This window comes from Camelina sativa, chromosome 16 (assembly GCF_000633955.1).
Source record: "Camelina sativa cultivar DH55 chromosome 16, Cs, whole genome shotgun sequence".
Taxonomy (NCBI): Eukaryota; Viridiplantae; Streptophyta; class Magnoliopsida; order Brassicales; family Brassicaceae; genus Camelina; species Camelina sativa.
In genome coordinates this window covers 3,258,620-3,282,720 of record NC_025700.1, presented here as the reverse complement: position 1 = coordinate 3,282,720, position 24,101 = coordinate 3,258,620, and the positions used below count along the sequence as shown (strand labels likewise).

The window sequence follows — 24,101 nt, the reverse complement described above, 5'->3', positions numbered from 1 at the left end:
GTGCTTTATTCAAAACTATAATAATATCTGATGAAGAAAGGGAAATGAGGACCAGAAGAGAGAGGTGAGATCAAATATGTGGAGAGTGAATAGGGAGGGTTTTGCTACATCCGTCATCTTTAGCGAGCGTCCTTGGACAAAAGGCCTTGTGCTTCCACTTTCCTTGCGTTGCGAAGCTCATCAACTCCATCTCCTCTCTCAAACACAGCCGCTGCACCCATTCCCGTCCCTGCCATAATTTTACCAATCAGCCAAAATTCCCAAAAATCATATTCAGACTCCAAACTCAAGATAAAAATAATTCAAGTAAGAACCATACCAATGCACATTGACACTACACCAAAACGGCAGTCTTTTCCACGGCGTTTCATTTCGTGCAACAAAGTAGCAACACAACGTGCTCCTGCAAAAAATTTAACAAGCATTAGCTTTATGAGCGTTTTATAGTTATATGGACACAGTGGAGGGATTGATAAACTTTGAAGACAACTCATGGCTTTGAGGTTTGAGCGATAGGTCTACTCTATCTAGCCTAGGGCTGACTGCAGCAAATTACAGCTGTTGTGAGTTGGTTAGAGAGCCGTTAATGATGAGATATATCTCTCGGCTGTGGATTTCCTAAGGTTTGGTTGAGAGTTGAGAGTCTCTCATTAATCAAGTCTCTGTTGTTTGGTGAACTGGAATACGAATAACAGTCAGTCTTATCAGATTATACCTGTAGCGCCCAAAGGATGTCCTATGGCCAGTGCGCCTCCATTGACATTGATTTTCTCTGGGTCAAGTCCCAATTTGTTACGGCAATAAACAAACTGAGATGCAAATGCCTGAACACACAAGGATCCAAAGGTCAAACCCACACGTTATCATCAGATTGTGCGAGAAGAAACATGTAGTAAGAAGATCATGGAAGTGTTTGTTATTTACCTCGTTGATCTCAAACAAGTCGATGTCATCTAGTTCTAAACCAGCCGCCTTAACTGCAGCAGGAATGGCAACTGCTGGACCGATACCCATGATTGCTGGGTCAACACCAACTGCCGCAAATGTCCTACAAGGTGTCCAATAGTGTCCTACTTAGGAAAAGCCAGAAATGTCTAGAAATACAGCTTCTAGCATATATGTCAACGGAAATTCACAAGGATCTGCAGCATTCGGTTTGGAGACTTCTACTACTATAAGTTTATCAGGACTTGCCACCTACCTGAATACACCAAGAACGGGAAGTCCCTTTTGCATTGCAACACTTCTCTTCATCAGGAGAACGGCTCCTGCACCATCACTTACTTGGCTGGAATTTCCTGTTTATGACAGAATAAATGAAGCAGCAGATTCATATTTCTGATCAACAAAACTGGGTTCTTAGAAATGAAACAATCTATTCCGGAAGTACCAGCAGTTGTGGTGCCATCCTTCTTAAACACTGGCTTCAGCTTTCCAAGAGTAGCAAGGGTTGTGCTTGCTCGGATTCCATCATCAACAGAAACAGTAATAGGTTTCTCATCACCTGTCTTTGGGTCAACCAGCTGAAAATAAAAAAGACAAGTTACTGACTGATTTTAGAACACAAATGAAGTTCCCTGACAAATGCACCAGGATCTGGAAAATACCTTGGTCTTAACAGGAATGATTTCATCCTTGAATTTACCAGCAGCAGTAGCTGCAGCTGCCTTTCTGTGCGAGTCAACCTAGCAATATGACTCGGTACTTAGCATCAGGAGATCAAAGTTACAGGTTATTAAAGTAAATAACACACTGAAACAGTTCAGTTGGCTTACAGCAGCTTGATCTTGCTCCTGCCTAGAGACACCAAAGCGTTGAGCTACATTTTCTGAAGTCACACCCATAGGAAGAAGACAATTCTGTGCTTGTACAAACTTCTTCACCTGCAATAGCATAATATGTTATATAAGGCGCCATAAACTTAACAGAGCCAGTCAAAGACTCCAGAGAAGAGAGAACTAAGAGACAGTACCGCTGGGTTGACTGAACCTTCCCATGCCATTGGATTGGTAGTCATGGACTCCAAACCAGCCCCGATACCTGCATCCAACATATCGTCAGCTCAGCTCTCTATGATAAAAAAAAAGAGAGGAAAATGGCGTAATCATAGACGGTTATTCACAAACCAATGTCATAAAATCCAGCTTTAATGGCAGCGGCTACATCAGCAACAGCCTGAAGCCCAGAAGAGCACTGTCTATTCACAGTTCTGACGGCCACGGTTTCTGTCAAAGGCCAGAACAGGATGAGTATAAAGCAACTAGGAACAAAGATTTTCTCAATCACTATATCGTACATACCGGGGAAACCAGCATAGAAGGCAGACATCCTGCATTCACTGGCTCTCTGAGATCCAGGTGCCAAAACAGTACCCACTACAATGTCACCTACTTCACTTGGGTTTATATTTGTCTTGTCTATCAATGCCTGTGCCAAGAAGATAACAACATATAAACTAAACAAGTAGAAAAGAAAAAAGAAGGAACAACAGATATAGAAGAAGATAGCTGACAGACCCTCAAAACAGGTGCTAGCAAATCATCAGGATACGTATCCTTGAAGTTGCCACGTTTGGCCTTGCATAGTGGAGTCCTATGTGCCCTGCAATGGATCACAAAGCGTGAACATTTTAATAACAAGAAGTCTTCTTCATAAGCTGTTGAAAAAAAAAACAAAAAAAAAGAGATAGGACTTCTTACGCGACAATGACAACATCATCTCCATAGAGAGAGGTCCTCTGATAAGCAGCACTGTCCCCAGCCAAGCAAGCAGAAGCCTGATCAAAAAGTTGAAAAGGAACACGTTACAAAGATGATACGTTAATTTTCGAAATAAAGCTTTTGACTTTTATATATAAAGACATCACTGGAATTTGCAAACTTTTTAACAGAACACTGGATAATTCAACCCGATCGAACAAAAATCAATCAACCAAACCAACCAATCCCAATCCAAGTCTTACAAATTCAATCTCAATCGAGCTGAAGCTTAAATAATTTCAGCTCAGAGGTATACATCAAATCAAATTATAACTCAGTACCACAAAAAAAAAAAAAAAAAAAAAAAAAAAAAAAAAAAAAANAAATCCGAAATTCAATACAAAAAGTGCAGATCAAGAACGATCCGGAATACCCTAGACGATAACAAACACAAGAGAAAGAACAAACAAAGAGATCGCGAGAAATCGAGAGAGATAGAGAGAGAGAGAGCTTACGGAGAGAGAAGACTCGAAACTGTGAGAGGAAGAAGAACAAGGACGGAGATGTTCAAGAAGAACCCGTTGTCTCTCGATTGCTTTCTCCATTTTTTTTTTCTCCGATGGATAAAAAAAAAAAAAAAGCTTCGATCTGTTTTATCAGAAATGGATGTGTTGTTGTTGTTGTTGTTGTTGTACACGAAAACTACACTCTTCCTCGGTCCATGATCCTTTTATAAGGAAGAAGATTTCACTCACCGCTTTTCTCGTTCCTGTTGTGTAAAAGTAATTAATTAAATAGTACCAAGCAATTAATATTAAAATATAGTATATCTTTTTCTTTTACTATTTGCTTTAGTAGAGAACCAACATTTTTATTTGTACACAAAATTCTTATCATTTTTTTTTTTTTTGACAGTGACAGAAGTTCTTATCTTATATTGTAATTATTTTTTAAAAAAAATTAGCCTTCACCTTAATAAACTTATTATACTTGAAGAGAACTTTGATATTAATGTCGTCTTTGATAACAAAAATTGTGGTATGGTGATCACTGTTAATAATAATATTGTGAAATAATTGTTGATGATGATGATAAGGTAATGAGTATGAGACAAACTGAAGAAGATAAGATTAGGCGTGACGTTTGCCCCGTCTTGGGGCTTTGAACTGCGTGCCGTGTTTACATTTCAATCTTCTTCTTCTAGATCTTAACCTTCTTACTATTTATCATGGTCACTCCCAACTCCTTTTTGTTAATTTCTATTTACGCCTTATAGTTTTAATTGAGTGTCTAACAACCCTATTGATTCTCGATCGCCTTTTTCCGTTTTAATTTATTTTTCTTCGTTTTCTCCAACGCAAAGCTTAAGTGGAAATGTGATAGTTAAGTTTACAATTTAAAAAAAAAAAGAGTTTAGTGACTCTATCAGTCTTTCAAATAATATTATTTCAATATTTTTAATATAATTTATTTATAATTTATAATTAAAATTTAAAAAGAAAAAAGCCAAATCAATAAAATGTGGACATGTGTGAAAGTAGGAGTTTTCATGGTTTCTCGTTTGAGAGCCGATTCCTTGTCTCTCTTCTTCTTTTTATATGTTTTATTTTAATATTAGTGAGAGACTTGGTGAGAAGCTATGAGGGTGGATGCACTTAGCTCGTTTCACGAAGTATATACGAAGCACAATCTCCTTTTCTTGTTTTTTTTTTAGTTTCATCAAACATAAATTTTTGTTGTCAGACCAGCACTGTCAACATATGTGGTATGTGTAGGTGGTTAGGAGAAAACTAATCAAACCCTAGATAATATAAGAATTATATATTTTTACATTATACACTCTCAGCATTTTTTAAGAACAATGACCCCAACCGATATGTATTACTCATTTTACAAGTTAATAAAAATATACTAATCGACAAAAGCCACCCTTGAAGAGCACTATTATTGGTCATACTTGTTTTGGATGTCTCAAAGTTTTTTTTTATATAGATATATATTATTTTTATAACTTAATTTAATTTATTATTCAGCACCAATAAGAATACATCAGCTGGCCATTTTTTCTCTCATCTGTCTCTCTGGAGAAACACTCCATCTCAAAATTAAAGCTTCCTTCTCCTTCTTTTAATTTTATATTATTATTATTTTTTGACACTCATTCTCACAGTATATGGGATGGGAAGCTTACATTTGCTCTTTATTTTATTGGTTTTTACTTCCTTGGGTAGGGTTTAGTTTCATCGCTTGGGTTGCAACTTCCAAGGCAGCTGACGATGACCCAAGAGCCAATCAACAATCTCCGTAAACGATAGCCGTATAGCCATATCAAACGACCAACATTCCGTCGTCATCTAACTTATCCACCCATGATCACGTTGTTTTAACACCAAAAGGTATCAACGTATTGTTCACAATTCTACCTTTTATCTAACAACCATCAAAGATGAGAAAACAAGCACGGTGGATATAGAATTTGCTTCTGTAGGAAATATAATGAAAGTGCCGCCAATGATGGCAGAATGGCACAATAATGAATACGAAATGATAAAAGTCAACCTGCACCTAACAGAGGAGATTAAGGCTCTTTCTAGACTCAGTTGAATTAGTTTTTGATAATTTTTTTACACTTAAAAAATCTGATCAAACTATATTGAACATGTAATGTTGGGATTTGTAGTTTTGCTATGTGTGTGACGAGAAATGATCTCTAGCACAATCTCGTTACGACTTAGGAGGATCACTTAAAATGACAATATAATGGAGAGATTTACTTTGAACAACGACAAACAAAAGCGTAAGTGAGCGTTAACATGCATTGTGCTTGTCCAGTGGTTGTGACTTAAAACTTGGCGTTCGTAACTTCTTCGTATATAGTTGCCATTTCTCAACTTAGATATTGGTTCTTACATATGATTTAGACGTCATTTTTTTAGTAGATAAGGGATTAATTATTTTATCTTAAACATCTATCAATTTTCTAATTATTTAAAACAATATCTTAACAATTTTTTTTTTCTCAATTTTTTCTTTCTTTTTATCTAATAAAATTTGTGTTGGCAAGAGAATCTATACAAACAGTCAACACACTAGAAAAGTTAATAAAAAAAAAAGTTAATTGTCTTGGTCAACTTACAATTACTGTATGTCCAAATCTTATTACACATTCGTCAAATCGTATCTATGCTTTTAGTAAAGAAAATAAATTAACTCAGGAAATTGACATTTTTAGTTCTATGCATATATTTTTTTGTACCAACTCAAGTTAGATTAGATAAAAAGATAATCCAATCTTCTTTCTATTGAGACATACAATATAAATACTCTCTTATCTTATTCTGTCATATTGAATTTTTGATAATACATACACATGTAAAGTAAATATTTATTTTCTATGTAAAATCCAACACATAATTAAATAAATCATTAAAATACCATGTGTAACTGTAGACTATGATGTAATGTGGCAAAATGTCATAATATAAATTATATAATTAACTAACATTCATCATATTCCAACTGAGGTATTTTAGATTAATTCAAGCCGATATGAAAATTAAGTAGTAGATGAAAGAAAGAATCCAACATTTATTTCTCTACTTATTCAACTAAAATAATGAAAAATAATCTTATTCCATCTTAATAGGATCCTTGCATATTCTTTTTAATAAAGTACTTTCCATGTGGATTAGAGGAAAGATTGTGTTAATTTCCCCATCTTTATTGAATAATAAATACATATATTCTTATCTTTGTAACCCTATGTATAAATAAGAAGCCTAATCGCTTTCTCTTCCTTCATCCCAAAAAAAAAGCCAAAGAAGAGAGAAATGGCGTCTAGGTTTCTGATTCTTTGTGCGTTGCCTCTTTTCTTCGTCCTCGCCGCTTCCATCCAAGAAAAAGTCTTTGACGTCAGAAACTACGGTGCTTACGGCGACGGCAAAAGATACAATGGTTTGGCGTTTACAAAGGCGTGGAACGACGCTTGCCAGTGGAGTAGCGGGAGATCAACGGTCTATATTGCTCCCGGAGTATTCTATCTCCGTCAAGTAACGTTCACTGGTCCTTGCAAAAACGCTATTACTTTTATGGTCAAAGGAACTTTATTAGCTCCTCCGAATCCTAACTTCATCAACCAAGATGAATGGATACTTTTCCAGTACGTCGATAGCCTCACCGTCACTGGCGGCGGGTTACTTGACGGCCAAGGGTCTTTTTCTTGGCCACTCAATGATTGTAACAAGAACAGTAATTGTCGTGCACTAGCTATGAACATTGGGTTTGCCTTCGTTACTCACTCGAGGATCGACGGCCTAAGATCTATCAACAGCAAAATGGGACATTTCAACCTATACGGTGTCAATGATTTCAACATTACGGGCGTTACCATCACTGCTCCCGGAAATAGCCCTAACACCGATGGAATCAAGATCGGGAGATCTAGCAATATGCATATCCACGACGTCACTATTGGAACCGGTGACGATTGTATCGCAATCCTTGACGGAACCACCAATTTGGATATCTCTCATGTCAGGTAACTGAAACTCTAACTCATGAATCTCAACTAGCTGAACCATTTTTACATTGAAACTAACGGAAAAAATATAGAGGAAGATTTTGATTTTGATTTTTTTTTAAGATTTTTATTTTAAAACTAGTTTATTTTTTTCCCTATTTATTTAGTGGAAGATTTTTTTCCTTAAACTTTTGTACTTTGTTACTTTGTTAGTCTAACAACTTTGAATGAGCTGGCCCCCCTTGTTTATTTTACAGTAACTTGTAAAAATTGAGAATAGTATATATATTTCTTTTACAAAAAAATTAATAGAAATTAAAGTGCAGCCATATGCTACCTTATATAGCTTAATCAATCTAAGCCTCATAATATAAACAGGTGCGGACCAGGGCACGGGATTAGTGTGGGGAGCCTCGGGAGATACAAAGATGAGAAAAACGTGCAGGGCTTAACCGTCAGAGACTCGGTTTTCATCGGCACAACCGACGGTTTACGCATCAAAACATGGGCTAAGTCGATCTCGGAGATCTCGGTTTCGAATTTCTTGTACGAGAATATCCAAATGATCAATGTTGGAAACCCTATCATCATTGATCAGCAGTATTGTCCAAACGGACAATGCGACAGTTCTGGAAAGTATGCGTCCCATGTTCAGATAAAAAATGTGAAGTACAACCAAATTTGGGGAACTTCGACGAGCAAAGAGGCTTTGAATATGCAATGTAGTAGAGCGTTTCCTTGTCAAGACGTTGAGCTCTCAAACATCAACTTGAAGTACGTTGGACGCGACGGTCTAGTCACGGCTTTGTGTCAGAACGTTGGTGGTTCGATTCGTGGCAAGATTGTGCCGGGAAATTGCCAGATTTGATCTTTTTATTCGTCATTCGTTATTGGATTTTTATATTTTTTTTTTCATTTTTTTTCAGGACTGTTAGGTTTTGTTTCGATGCAATACTGGAAGCTACTTAAAACCTAATTAAACATCCAATTAAATTTTGGGATGTGAATGGTTTGCTACGGTATATAAACGCATCCTTTGTAGGTAAAGATAAAAAAGAGTTAGATCTCGACCAACCTTTTTTTCAATCCCTACTTATTCGTAAATCGTAATATGTACATTCCGTTTCCGTAATATGTAAATTCACCAATTATGTTTAAACAATTATTATGATAATTTTTATTTTATTTTCATGGTGGATTTCACGAGATATTAAACTCTTATAAATCAACAGACAACAGATATTAAATTTTGAATTCTCCATTTTTGTATCATTTTGTGTTACTAAGAACAAAAATTTTTCGTAGAATGATTTATAAATGTATGCTCTTTCCTCAGATGATCTCTTTCTTTCTATGATGACTATACAAATCATATTAATTCTATACAACAACCAATTCCGCAAAAAAATAAGTAGCTTAAGAAAAAGACTCTTTTCACGGCGGCGCAGGTGGAGGTAAATCACCGCACGTGGTGGACACGATTACTTTTCCGGCACGTTCACCGGACTCTATAAGCATCAACACTACTTCTCTCATCGTCGGCCGATCCGAAGGAGAAGATTTGGTACATAGGACTGCAATCTTCGTCACTGTGATCATGTGATTGAGAATCACATCGTCATCTACCTTTGTTAGATAAGGATCGAGTATTTCTGATGTTAACGAATGATCTCTGATATGGTTTCTTGTCCACGTTGCAAGATCCCCGCCTTGCTCCAGCGGCTGAACCGGAGCTTTTCCGGTTAACAATTCAAGAAGAACAACTCCGAAGCTGTAGATGTCACATTTCTCTGTTACTTTCATAGTGTATGCATACTCTGCAAACAAAACAAAACGGTAAGATTAAGTTCGGTAAACTCAAAAGATTTTGGCGGTTTTTTTAAACATACCAGGGGCGATGTAACCGTAAGATCCAGCAACGGCTGAGACGGATTTAGACTGTGGCATGTCGATGACTTTAGCCAAACCGAAATCTCCAACATGAGCTTCGAAATTCTCATCGAGGAGAATGTTATTAGACTTGATGTCGCGGTGAATGATTCTTGGTTTACAGTCATGATGCAAGTAAGCAAGACCTTCCGCTGCACCTAGTGCGATAGCAAACCGAGTAGGCCAATCCATGCTATGCGATTTCCCGCCGTGAAGCAACTCGCCGAGGCTTCCCCGAGACATGTATTCGTAGAGCAAGAGGTTCGAGTTTGATCCTTGATGGTAACAGAAACTGAAGAGCCTGACGATGTTTCTGTGACGGATTTTGCCTAGCGTTAGAATCTCGGCGCGAAAACTGTTATCAGTATTGTTGTTGTTGTTGCCTTCTCTGTTGGATTCGAGTTTTTTAACTGCTATGGTTTTACCAGAAGGCATAACCGCTTTGTAAACCGTTCCACAGGCGCCTTTACCGATGATGTAGCTATCATGGAAGCCTTTGGTTGCTTCCAAGATGTCTTTGACGGTAAATCGTTCTTTCGGGACAAAGTAAATGTCGGATTCTTGAAAAAAGGGTTCCTTGTCGTGCACATAAGGAGCCATTTCCGCGGGAAATCTCAGGAAATGAACAACAATAACTATGAGTAGAAGAGAGATACCGCCTATGACTGAAGACACGATGATGATGATTCTCCCCCGGCGAGCAGAACCAGATTTTAGAGATGTAAGGTTAGGCCAAGAGGACTGGTTACGGTCACAGCTTCTCAAATGGCCGCCACAGAGTCCTTTGTTTCCGAGAAAACTAGTCAGAGTCATGTTTTGAAAGAGCTGCGTATGCGGAAGTGGTCCGGTGAAGTTGTTGTAGGAAAAGTTGCAGCCGAGTAAACTGGATAAGTTCTCAAATGTGGTCGGGATTTCGCCGCTTAGATGGTTGTTGTTCAGTGAAAGGTACATTAGCAGATAAAGATTCCCGAGCTCGGGAGGGATGTCACCACTGAAATTATTGTAGCTCAGGTTCATTGCAATCTGCAGACTTGAGAGTAAACCGAGTTGAGGCGGTATAGTCCCTGAAAACAAGTTTCCTCCCATCTGTAGCTCAGTTAGATGCGTCAGGTTCCCAATGGTAAACGGTATGTTGCCAGAGAATCGATTTTCTGAGAGTCTGAGGATCTCGAGCTGATGAAGGCTTCCAAGCTCACCAGGTAAAGAACCAATGAAACTGTTCCGGCTCAAGTCGAGTCGTTGAAGCATTTTGCAGTTGGCTATTTCAGAAGGGATTGGTCCGGTGAGAGAGTTTGTGGAAACGTTAAATGTTACCAGGTTGGAGAGTATACCAATTTCTTTTGGCAGATTTGAGGAAAACTGATTAGCTGCAAGATGAAGTCTTTGCAGCTTCTGGCAAGTGCCTATTTCAGGAGGTACAGGTCCACTAAAACGGTTTTGATCCAACTCTATAGCAGAAAGGTTGACAAGCTTGCATAACTCGGTCGGGAACTGACCAGTGAGTCGGTTTCCAACAACACGAAGCTGCAGCAGCGACTTGCATCTCAGTACACCTGGTGGAATGTTTCCAAATATCCGGTTAGACCCGAGATTCAACAGAATGAGATTAGATTGTTGACAGATAAAAGGCGGTATTTTCCCTGAAAGTTGGTTTTCTGAGAAGTCAACAACCCATAGAGGACTGTATAAACCAAGACCTTGAGGGATTACACCGCTGAGGGAGTTGTGGAAAAGCTGAAGTTGGCGCATAGACGTAAGATTCTGGAAACCTGGTGGAATAGGACCGGTTAAAGAATTGATGGAGAGATCAAGTTTAGCCAAATTCTTCAGCCTACTGAGCTCATTTGGTATGATTCCAGTTAACTTGTTCTGAAACAAATACAATAGCCTCAACTCACTGATCTTGCTCAGCTCAACCGGAATCTCACCGGTCAACATATTTTCCGAGAAATCGATTTCCATTACTTTGGAAAGATTTCCTAGCTCCTTTGGGATTGTCCCATTCAACTGGTTCTGGTACAGATAGAGCTTCTTCAAGGACTTCATGTTACCAATCTCTGATGGTATAGGTCCAACCAATGAGTTACCGTATAAAGCCAGGATCTCAAGACGTGTTAACTGTCCAACCTCTTTTGGAATTGACCCTGAAAACTTGTTCTGCCATAGAATCACCTCCTGAAGTTTAACTAGCATCCCTATTTCTTCAGGAAGCTCTCCAGAAATGAGGTTCTGCGCAAGACCGAGTAACTTCAAGTTAATGCATTTACCGATTTCAGCAGGTAAACTCCCAGAGAAGTCGTTCTGCCCCGCTCGAAATGTCGTCAAGTTGATGAGGTTTCCTATAGAACGAGGTAATGGACCGGACAAGTTGTTAGTATAAGCCACAAGCTCTTCCAAGTTGTATAAATCACCAACTTCTTCAGGCAAAGGACCCGAAAGCTTGTTGTTGCAAATGTTGAAGCTTCTAAGTTGTGATAACTTCCGAATCTCGACAGGAATAGAACCACCGAACTGGTTGTTATTCAAAAACATAACCTCCAGCTTCGAACAGTTTCCAATCTCCCGAGGAATATCTCCAGTTAACCCGTTATAGGCGAGGTTAAGGTAGACCAAGTTAACTAAACCGCCAATGCTCGGGCTTAATATCCCAGAGAGATTCATAGAACTCAAATCAAGAGACGTCACCACCAAATTACTATTACTACTACTTCCCTGTGAGCTGCAATTTACACCTATCCAATTACATGGCGTCTCATCAATGTCGTTCCAATTCTGCAAACGGTTCAACGGATCTTGAAATCCTCTGTTCTTCAACTCCAAGAGAAACTGACCATCGCTGTTTAAACTCTCTGAAGTCCAAACTAGAAGTGTCAAGATAAACAAAACTCCAACTAACATAGATTTTGATTCTGTCTTAAACTCAGAGATCCACCAACCCATTGATCCTCTCAGCTTCATTATTGTGTGTTTATAATATAGTAATTCTCAACACCTGCAATTACAGAGATTCACATTTCTTAACACACCAAAGTAAATAAATCAAATCTTTTCAATTTAACAGAGACGCTATATAATGCAAGGACTAAACCACAGCCATAGATCTATGAGTGGTTATGAACATATAGATCTGAAGAAAGTACCAATACGTTTGAAAGTATTCAAATTTACCAGCACAAAAACCAAAACTTTCAGTAAATTTAAACGAATACGAGAAAGCATACCAATGCGAATCCATAGACGAAACCACCAAGAAGCAGCAGAAGGTCCAAAACCGATAAAACCTTCTCGACAGTTTAAAGCTGCGAGGAACAAAAAAAAGGAACCTTTAGGAACCTTCCAATAACAATCAGCAAATGATAGTGATTAAAATGTCAAAGCTTTAACGATTTCTTACTTTGTGCACTTGGAGAGAACAAATGAGAGTATCACAAAACTTCGATTCCTTGAATAGAATGAAATCAAAAATTATACTGTTCTGGAATCAAGAAAGATCATGGCTTTTGATCTGGATTGGAATCAAGCAGAATCAGGAACCCAAAAGGTTATTTAAAAAAGGGAATTTTTAAACATCCACACACAACAATCCCGAGAATTTTAAAAAAGGGGAGAAGAAACTCAGAAAAGGAAAGAAAAAGTGAAGAGAGAAAGAGAGAGAGAGAGAGAGAGTTAGTGAAGAGAATCAATAAGTGTATATACCAATAAGGATTTGATTTTGATTATGGGAAAAAGGATAAGTAAGGCTTTTTTTTTTTTTTTTTGGCTTTGGCTTGAAGTTCTAATGGCCGACAAGGCATGCCTTCTCTCTCTACTGTGTGTGGTTTCTCTTTCTTTATAGTGAGAAGAAGCTTGTTGTGTGGTTTTTTTTTTTTCAGCTTTTTTTCTTTCTTTTGGTTTTGGCCATTTTCTTCAGTGCCAAGAACATCAATTTTCTAATTGAAATGGATGTTGTGGAAGAAAAAAAAAGTTGAAGAAAGTGGCAAACTACCTTTTTTTTTAGGCCAAGGGGGAAAAAGTTATGAGAATTTTTATTTCTCGGCAAAATCAGGAATTGCTTTTGGAGATTTACCGATTGAGACAGCCTAGGTTCTGATTATTTAGACCGGATTATATAGATCATAATAAATAAATTAAAAAAAAAAAATCTTCAACTTAGGGGTCATTGCGTATGAGCCTTTAAAATTGTAAAGTTTTTAACTTTGTTTTGTGCAATTCTTTTTTTTAACAGCCCCAAAAGTTATAAATAAAATTTTTAAGTCCAAATAGTCATATTTATTTCGTCTATGTTTTCCTCTCTAAAGTCTAGAACAAATATAATATATGGGTTTAACTATTATTTGAAAGTCTCATGCATATTTTTGAAATTTCTGCTATAGTTTTTTTGAAACAAAAATCTACATTCACAAAGTCTGTGAAAAAAACATTCTTTCTGCTTTTAGGTCATTAACCAGATGTTCAGAATTGATAGCCAATCTATCCCCGATTTGGCGAATCCCCACTGTTTTCATCACAAACGCACCAACCTCTCTAATTCTCTATGTGTCACACGTCTCACGTACGTGGATATGTAGAAGAAAAAAAAAACGTCATGGTTACAGTTTAGATCGTGCATATATTGCTTTGATCCGTTCATGAACTCACTATATACATGTTCTATCTCTTTACTTTAGTTAATACGATCAACTTGTCTTTTTTTTTTTTGAAAAACATTAAAGTATTCCCTCAATATCTACATTTTTCATAGAATCCAAAAAAACTATTTTTACGTAGAATTGCACCTTTGGTTTTTCGTATCATAATAATCCCACATATATATAATATGATATCATCCGGCAGCTGCTGATTCATCACATATAAAAATTTATTAAGAAAATTCCATCTCTTTAATTAACTAAAACGTGAGAATAGTTTTAGTCAAATTCAATGGTGCAAGACTGAAAATCAAAGTCATTCCATTTACTGATATAATATAGGTTTTTTTTAAATATTTATTTTTGGGAGTTTGACTTATATCATTTCATTTAATTTCCCAAGAATCAACTTGATCAAAAATAATTCATGGTTTAATTCTATTTAATTGTTACCCAAATTTAATTTTCCAATAATGTATAATTTAAACACCAATCATAGTCTGATTCCAGAATAAATGGCATTTCAGAACATTGCTTTGTGTTCAGATAATAATGGAAACTATAAATTGACCCAAATATATATGCTTTAAATTCGAAAAAAATCTCCATAATTGTTTGATAGGCTACCATATAAACTATTAAGGACACTATGATTGTGACCGGGGGAATATGGGGTCCAACAGGACGATCGTGGGTAGAAACTGTTCAACGAAAGAGACTAGATCATCCGATAATCACCGTCTGATGTGGAATCACTCAACAGTTGAGTCTCAACTTTTTCTATTGTCAACGGAAGCACTGAACAACACATCTTTACTTCTTTTTTTTTACAATTTTTCTCTGATCACTAACCATGCTTAAAAATGAAATTACATGAAGCTTTTGTTTGTTTCAAATTTCTAACTTTAGAACTTGATAAACACTAAATAATATAATATAAACACATTATGAGGTTCATGTTGCTTGACACGCAATGATTAAATTATAAGAACAGAAAAGGGCCTTTACTCCCCGGGGTCCCCAAAAATACTTTTTGTTCATTAACATTTTGGTATAAGTAAATAACATTTTACATCATAGTTGTTAGATATTTCCCCCACTGGTAAAGGCGGCAAATTTAAAAATGAAATATGAAACATTTAACAAAACCAAGTGGTTACTTTAACTTTTGCATAATAGTTTGGATGTATTGGTAGATAGGTCCAAAGAATCTTCCAAGTTACAGTAAAACCTTTATAAATTAATAATGTTGGGACCAAGACATTTTATTAATTTATAGTGATATTAGTTTATCTATAAATTAATAATTATTTATTTTATAGTGTAAATTAATAATTATTAATTTATAGATATATTTTTAATAGTTTAACTTTTAAAAATTATGAATTGAGACAATTTTAACATTTCGGATATTCAAAATTTTATGGTTTTGGAATTGACTTTGTAATATTTAGAAAAAATTATTAACAATAAATTACAAATACAATAGACAAATTCACTTATACACATGACATACATAAAATTAAATTTATGAATAATAATATAAATTGTTGTAATTTAATAGTCAATCAAACTATCAAAATGTAAATTACGGATATCTAGAAAAGACTGTAGCTATCTTTATGACATGCTACAAAATATTTTATATTATTATAGTTTAAAAATATATCATAAAAATTGTTTTATAGATATGACCTTTAGGAGAAACATACATTATTATAGCAGCACATATATAAAATTTTACATGATTATTAATTTATGATATTATTTGGACCATATTTTACATGGGGATTTCAGAAAAATTATTATCTTATTATCTTATCGAATTTTGTCATTTTTTACACTGGTTCGACTTAGGACTGACAAAATTTATTAATTTATAGTGTTTATTAATTTATAGAGTATTAATTTATAGAGGTTTTACTGTAGTATGTTTCATGTAGACTTAATATTTCACTGTGACAATCGAAGACTTCAATTTAGTACTGATCCTTCGGGAAAAAGAATTTCGACAAATCTAACTCATTAACAACATTATTGTAAAGAATTTCGACAAATCTAACTCATTAACAACATTATTGTATATATACAAATATTAGTCTAAAACGGATGAAGTATTTTGTGATTTCTCTCGTATCAAATTTTTCTTTTGTTAATTGTCATGTGACATTAGATCACATCTTTTGTGAGTTGGTCCATAGCCACTATATGGCTATATGTATATCCATTAAAGTCAGTTAGGTGATATTTGACGTTATAAAATGTTAGGCAAAAATGAGAAGATAAGCACTAGGAAGCTAGCTACTCTCCACGCTACGTTGGTCACGCTTCTCTTACTCTTCTCCTTCTCTCTTTTTCGCTTAATATAATATAAAACCAAAATTTTCGGTTTCTTTTCAATTGAATTGGCCAGTTCAACAAGTTAGGATTAGACTATTTTGATGTAAAATCATTTGCTTTTCCTAACCAAATCTTAGCACCAAAACTTTTTATATCATTATATATCGGTTGAGATATGAGCTATCTATGAAAACGTATACTTATCAAAAAAAAGACTTTTAACACGACCCGTGATGGTAGAAGAAATAACTCATGGCAATTGATATTAGTAATCAATTATATATAGCGCACAATACAAAATGTCCTTATAGTTTCTATAGAACATTTGCATAAACAAATTAAAATTGTTGTTTGGTTTTAGTTTATTAAATTACTCGATGCTAACATGAGTCCGGCTCTCGGCAACATATATGTAGAAGTCGAAGCAGCCGGAGTCAATTTTATCCTCGTGAACCTAAAAAAGAAAAACGCGTCGTATTTTTACAAGATCGAGTGAATTTTTCTTTTTATATTTTTGAGAAATTTGTTTTGTCGAATAACTCTTATACGTAAAATAATTTGTAACGGAATCATACGTTTTAAGCATTAAAGTAATAAAATTAGTCACACATAAGCATCAATCCCAAGATAACACTTTAAATGTTATCGAATCTCAAGCAATAAAAACTCATTAAACAAAACTTGTTTACACTACAACAGTCCAACGGTTACGCAGCGCTGTATTCAAATAGGAATATAATACAATAATAATAACAATATAATGATATTAAAAACTGACAATAATTTATGTTAAATGTTAGTTAGAACTTAGAAGAAGCAATATATATGATTAATCAAGTTATTGGGAGTTATCTTAGAACATTTTTAGTCGAAGTTGCTCAGAAGCCCTTGGAGATTAGATCTCCCAAGCTTTGACTCAACAGGCGTCAATAAGTTAAGGATTTAATTGTTTTATTTTATATAATACATTTTTTTAAGAGCGGATCGCCCACTTGTTTATCTTATTACATTTCATATACACATATATACAAAAACAAGTAGTGGTTTTCTAGTAAACTTAAGAAAAACTTGTATAAAATTGTTGAGATATGATGTATGTAATCAACACGAATCTTAAGTATACAATATATAATCCATAAATATAAAATGTTATCATTGGAAAGAACGATTATTATAGCTATACATCATCGATAAACGGATATGCAGTTCTCTCTTTGATTGTATTCGAAAAATATCTAATGGTTGATCCATCATCCATGCATGATGCATCTAATATATACCACCATGAATTGTGCATTATTTTAAATTTTTAATACAAATTCTTGTTAGCTTGCTCCATTCTTTATTTGCAAAGTCATTCGCAGTGTAAGGCTTTGAATGACCATGTGTGAAGCAAGACGAATTGATGATGAAAGACGGACGAATATATAATGTACAGACGAATATATCCATGCATGATGCATCTAACCTTGTTTGTTGTTTAAAATTGATTTGGAGAATAGTGTCAAAGGGTGATTCCTTATGGGTGCAATGGGTTCATCTGAATTTATTGAAGCAAGCTTCATTTTGGTCCCTAAAGAGTACGACAAGTCTGAGTTCTTGGATATGGACAAAATTACTTAAGTATCGGGATCTAGCAAGACCTTTTTGTAAGGTGAAAGTGGGGAATAGGGAGAGCACATCTTTTTGGTTTGATAATTGGTCTGGTATGGGTCGGTTTGTTGATGTGGTGGGACCTAGTGGTGTCTTGGATATGGGGATTGGTTGGCAAAGCACAGTGGCGGAGGTGTGGACTCGACGTAGACAACGGAGACACCGGGCTGATCATCTCAATGCGGTAGAAGATGCTTTGTCACTTCAGTGGCAACAACGTCAGACGCATGGCGATCGGGTGCTTTGGAAAGAGAAAACGATATGTTTCGTCCGAAGTTTGTGACTCGGGATACTTGGAACCATGTACGCACTACTTCTAGTATTGTGGCCTGGCACCAGGGAGTTTGGTTTCGTCACTCGACTCCCAAGTTCTCGTTATGTGTATGGTTGGCGGCTCTTGACCGTCTTTCGACGGGTGCACGTATGGTTATGTGGAATGGCAGTTCTGCGGGTACTTGTGTGTTCTGTCAACTTACCATGGAAACAAGGGACCATCTCTTCTTTGCATGTGGTTTTGTTGCTAACATATGGTCGGTCCTTGCTACGGGTTTGATGAAGGCTCGGTTTACCACAGATTGGAGTTCCCTTCTAGACTACGTATTTGATCCTAATGTTCCGCTGGTGGAAGGGTTTCTTATTCGCTACTTATTCCAAGTTGTGATCTATACGGTTTGGCGGGAACGGAATGGTCGCAAGCATGGTGAAGCATCGACGCCTGTTGATACCATCATTCGGTGGGTTGATCGGCAAATCAGAGATCAGTTTCTTGCTATTGGTATAATGGGGGATCAAAGATATGACGCAGCTTTTCAGTTATGGTTATATTCTAGGATCTAGCATCATTGTTTCAATGTTTATCTAATGCAATCTAATGCTATCAAAAACTAATGCACGAGTTGTAAAAACGTTCTAACTTTTTATTTTGAGTATAATTTAACATTTTATTCAAAAAAATATATATACATAAACATATACGAATTCACACGTTTCATGTATACAATACACGTACATACGTATTCGTACGTCTCTCTGTAAGACCCACAAGCGTGTGAACGATATATATGGTGGATAATGCAACCCCACACATGTCCATGTCACCTCAAATCCCATATTTCCACTATGCCATTTGTAACCATGTGACTTGTCAAATACTCCATCATTCAATAACACTATATTTGTTGTATCTATATAGTAGAGATCTTTTTTTCTTTCTTTCTTTCTTTTGGAATGATATCTAGTAGAGATCTTATTTCACCATTCTTTGTTTCTTGGTTTCTACAACGTTACAAAATAATGGATTTCTGGGTGATTGATTCATTACGTGAAGCCATATATATCTTGGTCAAAACTCTTAAACGTAATCCTTAAAGTTGTAGAACTGTTTCCATTAGAACAGTAACTTACAAATTTTTTAATTGTAACATTTCTTGTGACAGGTCACTTTGTGAGAGAGAGAACCAAACAAAATTGCAATTTATCAAAAACCTAAAAAAAATGTAAAAAAGATGGCATCACTGTATGGGCTTTTAAATAATTACTTAGAAGCCCATGCTGTTTCGTAATCTTAAGCCCATATATTTATAGATTTCATCTGACGTAAACGGTTCAGATTTCGCCACGTAATCGTCAACATTATCAGAAACCACATAAGTCCTTTACCAGTTTCGTCAGATTTTTGCGGTACAGAGTGGCCATGGGACTGGTGGCCCTTCCGATCAACCACCGTACGGCTCCGCCGCATTTTCAACCACACAAAACCGTGAATTCAGTATCTTACTGCATCGGACTTGCTCTACGGTTCAGAAATGTTAGTATGAGGAAGCCTGTGTATTTGGGAATGATCTTATCGGAGAAATCAAGAGCAAGAACACTAACGACGGCGGAAGCAGTTTCCGGCGGCGGAGTTTCGCTTCCTCCACTGGATTTGACGGAGGATAATATCCATCTGGTACTATCCGAAGCTCGCATCGAGGTAATTCGCTTTTTTTTTTCTAACCGTTTTTGCCCAATTCTAAATTGGTATGGTTCAGAACCGGTATTCAATTAAACCGAATTGCACCAACCTTTCTGGTTTGGTTTACTTCCTGCTTGGGAAAAAACAGAGCATTGTTGTTGCTTGTAGAGGAAGTAATCTTAGTTTTCCAGGTTTTAACAGAACTAAACTAAAGATTTGTTTCCTATGTATAGTTCCGAATTTACGAATCTTTGATCGATAAGAACGTTTTGGTTTATGTACGGCAGCTTGCACAACTGTTCGACTCATCGGTTGGGATAACGGGACAAGTAGAGTTAGTGGAACTAGACGGACCATTCGTAAAGATAAGTTTAAGAGGCAAGTTTTGGCACACACGTGCAATGGTTCTAGCTCGGATTGGTAACTACATGAAACAGAGGATCCCTGAGATTTTGGAGGTTGAGATTGAAGATGAGAAGCAACTCGATGACAGTCCTGCGAATTTCTAAACTCTTTTCCATCTCTTCTTTGCTTATTGTGACTTTGATGATGCTTATGAGGAACCCTGCTTATGAGTTGTTGAAAGTTAACTCTGTGTGAGTAATCTAAAAATCGATTTGTAGCAGAGTATACTATACATCGTTTCTAGAAGCCTAGCAACATAATTATTTTTAATAACTATTATACATTTGAAATTTACGACATAACTGAATATTAAAAACATAATTTAATTATGATGGATAGGACATTAAAATATAAAATCGTATACGATGGGAACCTGTGGTGTCATAAGGGGATGAGTCTTGGATTATGGATCTTGGTGTGACTATACCAGCTGCAGTTAATGGCACCAAGCCAAACTCGATTTATTACTCTAGTAACAAGTATGTTTATCGTGGCCATGTTCCTACTCGATCGTTGGTGATTCAAAACGATTGCAATTGTTCCGTGAGGTTGTTTTTTCCTAGTCTATAGTAGTTTTGAATGGTAGGACTACAGCTCCAAATTTGATTCCATTGTGTTGCTTAGATTGGTTATTTATTTATTTAAAAATAAAATCGTTTTTAAATCAGTTTTTCTCTTTTTTGTAGTATTTGTTTGGTTTGTTCGGATATGACCGAAATATCCGAATTGGTGATTCGTTTTTTTCACACGAGAAAAAACAAAAAACCCTAAAATGTAATTAGTCGCACGCCTCCAGAAAATGCAATACGAAAAATGTCTAGAGATGATAATGGTTGGTCAAAGCTTTATCCTGATCTTTTGCGACCGATCTTCGAAAGCTTAAGTTGCTTAGATTTTCATCGAGCAAGAACAGTTTGCTCAAACTGGTATGCCGTATCTCAGACATGTCCTCTGTATCCATGGCGAATCGTATTCCGAGGTAAGAACTCTGTCTTGTTTGATCCATTACAAGACAAGATCTACACAAAAAATCTTCTAGGAATCGACTTATCCAAAATCCATTGTCTCGCTAGTTACGGGAATTGGATACTAGTCGTAGATCCTCGTCTAGATTTCCACCTTTTGAACGTGTTTACTCGCGAGAGTATCAAACTCCCTTCATTAGAATCATCGCTTCGTGGTGATCGTCCTTTTAGATTCATACGAAATGACGAGTTTGGATACTTCCTTGAGCTCTACGGCACCAAGTTTCTCTTGACATGGAACGATTTTAGGTTTGAAAAACCGGCTATTCTGTGGGTAAACGGGAGGACTGGAGATTACGTCGTTGCTTGGACTATCAAACAGTTCTATATCGTCTCATACAAGAAAATAGGAAATGATGATGATGATGATGATGATGATGATGATAAGCGATGGAGTATCACATGCACACAGTGTGAGGACATGGCTTATAAAGATTACAAGCTTTATGTCTATACCTTTGATCATTACATCAACATTCTTGATTTTTCTGGAGATTGCCCTAAAGAAACCAAGGAAGTAAACCCTTATCTTAGTCATCCTTTTCGCTTCGTAGATACGATCTATAAGTTGAGACTTGCGGTCACAAGAGAAGGAGAGGTTTTAATCGTTCTGAGTTTAGAAGTGTTAGATGATACAAAGTTTAGCATCTTCAAGCTGAATCTTGAGATTGGCGATTGGGAAAGAGTAGAGTCTTTGGGAGATGAAATGTTGATTTTTGGTCATGGGGTCACAATAAGAGCACCGGTCAAGGATATTAGTGGCGGAGGAATCAAGAGTGATTCAATCTGTTTCCTTGATGATGACCATTTGTTTGATAACACAATGAAGAGACAACCAGTTTGCGGTGTGTTCGATCTTGCCACAAGTACAATCACATGGCATACAAGATTAGAAGATCTGTCTTCCAAAATTTGCTGGTTTGTTCCAGGATATGCTAATTAGTCTTCATATGCTTTCGTAAGAAACTCACTTCCTCAGTCTCTGTTTTCGGTTTTATCAAGTATTTGATTGTAACATTGCTTAAATAAGATTTCAGTTGATACCGTATGATATAAGTTACCTAATACGCTTGTTTTAGTTCGTGGGCTTTATTCATCCAATATGGGCCTAAGCCCATTAAACGTTTCCTTTGGTTTAGAAACCCTAAACCCATTTAATCGTCGTCTCTCGATACATAACATACTCTGTTTTTGTGCGAGTCGGAATGATCTGAAAGAGACGACAATGTCGCGATCGAGAACTTGTTATGATTGGTCAAAGCTTTGTCACGATCTTTTGCGATCGATACTAGAAAGATTACACTACAAGGACTATCACCGAGCGAGAACCGTTTGCTCAAACTGGCACACAGTTTCCACAACTTGTAAGCGACCTCTGTATCCATGGCGAGTCGTCTTCAACGAGAACTCTGCTTTACTCTTCGATCCGGGAGAAGAACAAACACACGAAATCCAACATCCAGGAGCCGAGTTTTCAGAAAGGTACGTACTTGCTAGCTGCAGCAATTGGTTCTTGATGGTTGATTCTGGTTTAGGGTTCTATCTTGTAAACGTGTTCACTCGTGAAAGATTCGATCTCCCATCGATGGAGTCATCGATTCTGGGAAAAGAGAGAGTTGATAAAGGAGTTGAGTGGAAACATTACATCGAGCGTACGGACATGGTTTCTACCAAGAAACAGGCTTGTCTTTGGATAAATGAGAGAACAGGGGATTACGTTGTAGCTTGGAGTGTCAAACAACATTACTTGTTCACATACAAGAGAGCAGATGATTCATGGTCTAATCTCCAAGGCGCAAAGTGTGTTTCTATGGTGTTTGATAAGGAGTACAAGCTTTATGTGTATACTGCTGATAACAGCATCAAGATTTTTGATTTATCTGGTGATTTGCCTGAGGAGATTGTGGAAATGAATCCGTATCGTAACCATCTGTTTAGCTTTCGCTCTGTTTCCAAACGTGGGGAACACATTTGGAAGCAGAGAGTAGCGGTTACGAACTCTGGAGAGGTTTTGATGATCGTGAGCTTGAAGGGGTTAGGAGATAAACGTTTGTTTTACATCTATAAGATGAATTTGGGAAGTTGTAAATGGGAAAGAGTAGATTCTCTTGGTGGTGAGATGTTGATATTTAGTCATGGGGTCACAGAAAGAGCACCTATTAAGGATATTAATGGTTTGGGAATCAAGAGTGATTCAATCTGTTTACGCTATGATGATCTTTGGCCAGTAGTTAGTCTTGATTATGATATACAACCTAAATGTGGTGTGTTTGATCTTGCCACAAGTGCAATAAGAAGGCCTAAATCATTAGATGTTTCGTTCGTGAAGAGTTTCTGGTTTGTTCCAGGATATGCTTGAGGCTTTGTTAAGGAGATTGGTTTCTCATTTGGTCTAAGTCTTGATTCAGAGGGATTCAGCAGCTGAAGCAGAGCCAACTTGCCAAGTTGTTTGTTTTGGCTACTTTTTTTTTCTTTGGATTTGTTCAAGTATTGTGATGGTTGTAAGCTTTATTTTGCGGCTGAAGCTTTTATGGTTATCTTTATTTTGCGGATTAATACAATGTTTCTAGGGAATTGTGGTTTAAATTTAATGAATCTTTGGTTGATAAAAGTTCTTATACAAATCTTACAACTGATCCTCTTAAATGCGTGTATGGAACAGAACTATCATAATTGCTTTTCAAAACTTAAAACTTTCAAAATTAGTGTACTCTTCACGTTTGGTTATTGAAAGAGGGACATCGAAGAGGGAGAAGTGATTACAAAATCTGGAGATGTTATGGGCCATTCATAATTCAGGATGGTACAAGAAAGGGAAGTTTTTGTTTCGAATCTTTAAGATGGATCTTGAGAGTAGGAGGAAGTGGAAAAGAGTAGATTCTCTTGGAAAAAATGATATGGTTGGTTACCTTTGGTCTGGAGACACACAAAGAACATATATCAATGGTG

The 24,101-nt window shown here is 36.5% G+C and overlaps 6 protein-coding genes across 6 annotated transcripts; 4 read left to right on the top strand and 2 right to left on the bottom strand.

The window, feature by feature from the left end:
* LOC104753288 (3-ketoacyl-CoA thiolase 2, peroxisomal) lies at nucleotides 12-3,438 on the bottom strand. The gene is made up of 14 exons (XM_010471212.2): nucleotides 3,215-3,438; nucleotides 2,700-2,776; nucleotides 2,517-2,601; nucleotides 2,301-2,427; nucleotides 2,127-2,225; nucleotides 1,973-2,040; nucleotides 1,776-1,883; nucleotides 1,608-1,685; nucleotides 1,391-1,523; nucleotides 1,202-1,298; nucleotides 925-1,048; nucleotides 716-824; nucleotides 320-403; nucleotides 12-229 (listed from the first exon to the last, which is right to left on the bottom strand). Exons 1-14 carry the CDS (start codon nucleotides 3,302-3,304, stop codon nucleotides 120-122), a joined length of 1,389 nt encoding a protein of 462 aa, XP_010469514.1. The 5' UTR covers nucleotides 3,305-3,438; the 3' UTR covers nucleotides 12-119.
* LOC104749557 (exopolygalacturonase-like) lies at nucleotides 6,529-8,409 on the top strand. The gene is made up of 2 exons (XM_010471211.1): nucleotides 6,529-7,236; nucleotides 7,597-8,409. The coding sequence occupies exons 1-2, from the start codon at nucleotides 6,530-6,532 to the stop codon at nucleotides 8,084-8,086; spliced, it is 1,197 nt and encodes a 398-aa protein (XP_010469513.1). The 5' UTR covers nucleotide 6,529; the 3' UTR covers nucleotides 8,087-8,409.
* Nucleotides 8,506-13,087, bottom strand: LOC104749556 (probable leucine-rich repeat receptor-like protein kinase At2g33170). Its single transcript, XM_010471210.2, has 4 exons — nucleotides 12,542-13,087; nucleotides 12,369-12,446; nucleotides 9,108-12,139; nucleotides 8,506-9,035 (listed from the first exon to the last, which is right to left on the bottom strand). The coding sequence occupies exons 3-4, from the start codon at nucleotides 12,103-12,105 to the stop codon at nucleotides 8,653-8,655; spliced, it is 3,381 nt and encodes a 1,126-aa protein (XP_010469512.1). The 5' UTR covers nucleotides 12,106-12,139; nucleotides 12,369-12,446; nucleotides 12,542-13,087; the 3' UTR covers nucleotides 8,506-8,652.
* Nucleotides 19,427-20,359, top strand: LOC104749555. The gene is made up of 2 exons (XM_010471209.2): nucleotides 19,427-19,740; nucleotides 20,010-20,359. Exons 1-2 carry the CDS (start codon nucleotides 19,462-19,464, stop codon nucleotides 20,229-20,231), a joined length of 501 nt encoding a protein of 166 aa, XP_010469511.1. The 5' UTR covers nucleotides 19,427-19,461; the 3' UTR covers nucleotides 20,232-20,359.
* On the top strand, nucleotides 20,941-22,095 carry LOC104753287 (putative F-box protein At2g33190). Its single transcript, XM_010475559.1, has one exon. It carries the CDS (start codon nucleotides 20,941-20,943, stop codon nucleotides 22,093-22,095), a length of 1,155 nt encoding a protein of 384 aa, XP_010473861.1.
* On the top strand, nucleotides 22,342-23,726 carry LOC104749554 (putative F-box protein At2g33200). Its single transcript, XM_010471208.1, has one exon. The coding sequence runs from the start codon at nucleotides 22,378-22,380 to the stop codon at nucleotides 23,509-23,511; it is 1,134 nt and encodes a 377-aa protein (XP_010469510.1). The 5' UTR covers nucleotides 22,342-22,377; the 3' UTR covers nucleotides 23,512-23,726.

Bases quoted from the DNA above. Each gene is read 5' to 3' on its own strand.
- LOC104753288 (XM_010471212.2), bottom strand. From the start codon at position 3,304: ATGGAGAAAGCAATCGAGAGACAACGGGTTCTTCTTGAACATCTCCGT. The intron at 1,524-1,607 runs GTATTTTCCAGA...TTTTATTTTCAG, and splicing joins TCATTCCTGTTAAGACCAAG to CTGGTTGACCCAAAGACAGG. The intron at 825-924 runs GTAAATAACAAA...TTGTGTGTTCAG, and splicing joins ACTTGTTTGAGATCAACGAG to GCATTTGCATCTCAGTTTGT.
- LOC104753287 (XM_010475559.1), top strand. From the start codon at position 20,941: ATGTCTAGAGATGATAATGGTTGGTCAAAGCTTTATCCTGATCTTTTG.
- LOC104749555 (XM_010471209.2), top strand. From the start codon at position 19,462: ATGGGACTGGTGGCCCTTCCGATCAACCACCGTACGGCTCCGCCGCAT. The intron at 19,741-20,009 runs GTAATTCGCTTT...TATGTACGGCAG, and splicing joins TATCCGAAGCTCGCATCGAG to CTTGCACAACTGTTCGACTC.
- LOC104749556 (XM_010471210.2), bottom strand. From the start codon at position 12,105: ATGAAGCTGAGAGGATCAATGGGTTGGTGGATCTCTGAGTTTAAGACA. The intron at 9,036-9,107 runs GTATGTTTAAAA...TTTTGTTTGCAG, and splicing joins TTACGGTTACATCGCCCCTG to AGTATGCATACACTATGAAA.
- LOC104749557 (XM_010471211.1), top strand. From the start codon at position 6,530: ATGGCGTCTAGGTTTCTGATTCTTTGTGCGTTGCCTCTTTTCTTCGTC. The intron at 7,237-7,596 runs GTAACTGAAACT...TAATATAAACAG, and splicing joins TTGGATATCTCTCATGTCAG to GTGCGGACCAGGGCACGGGA.
- LOC104749554 (XM_010471208.1), top strand. From the start codon at position 22,378: ATGTCGCGATCGAGAACTTGTTATGATTGGTCAAAGCTTTGTCACGAT.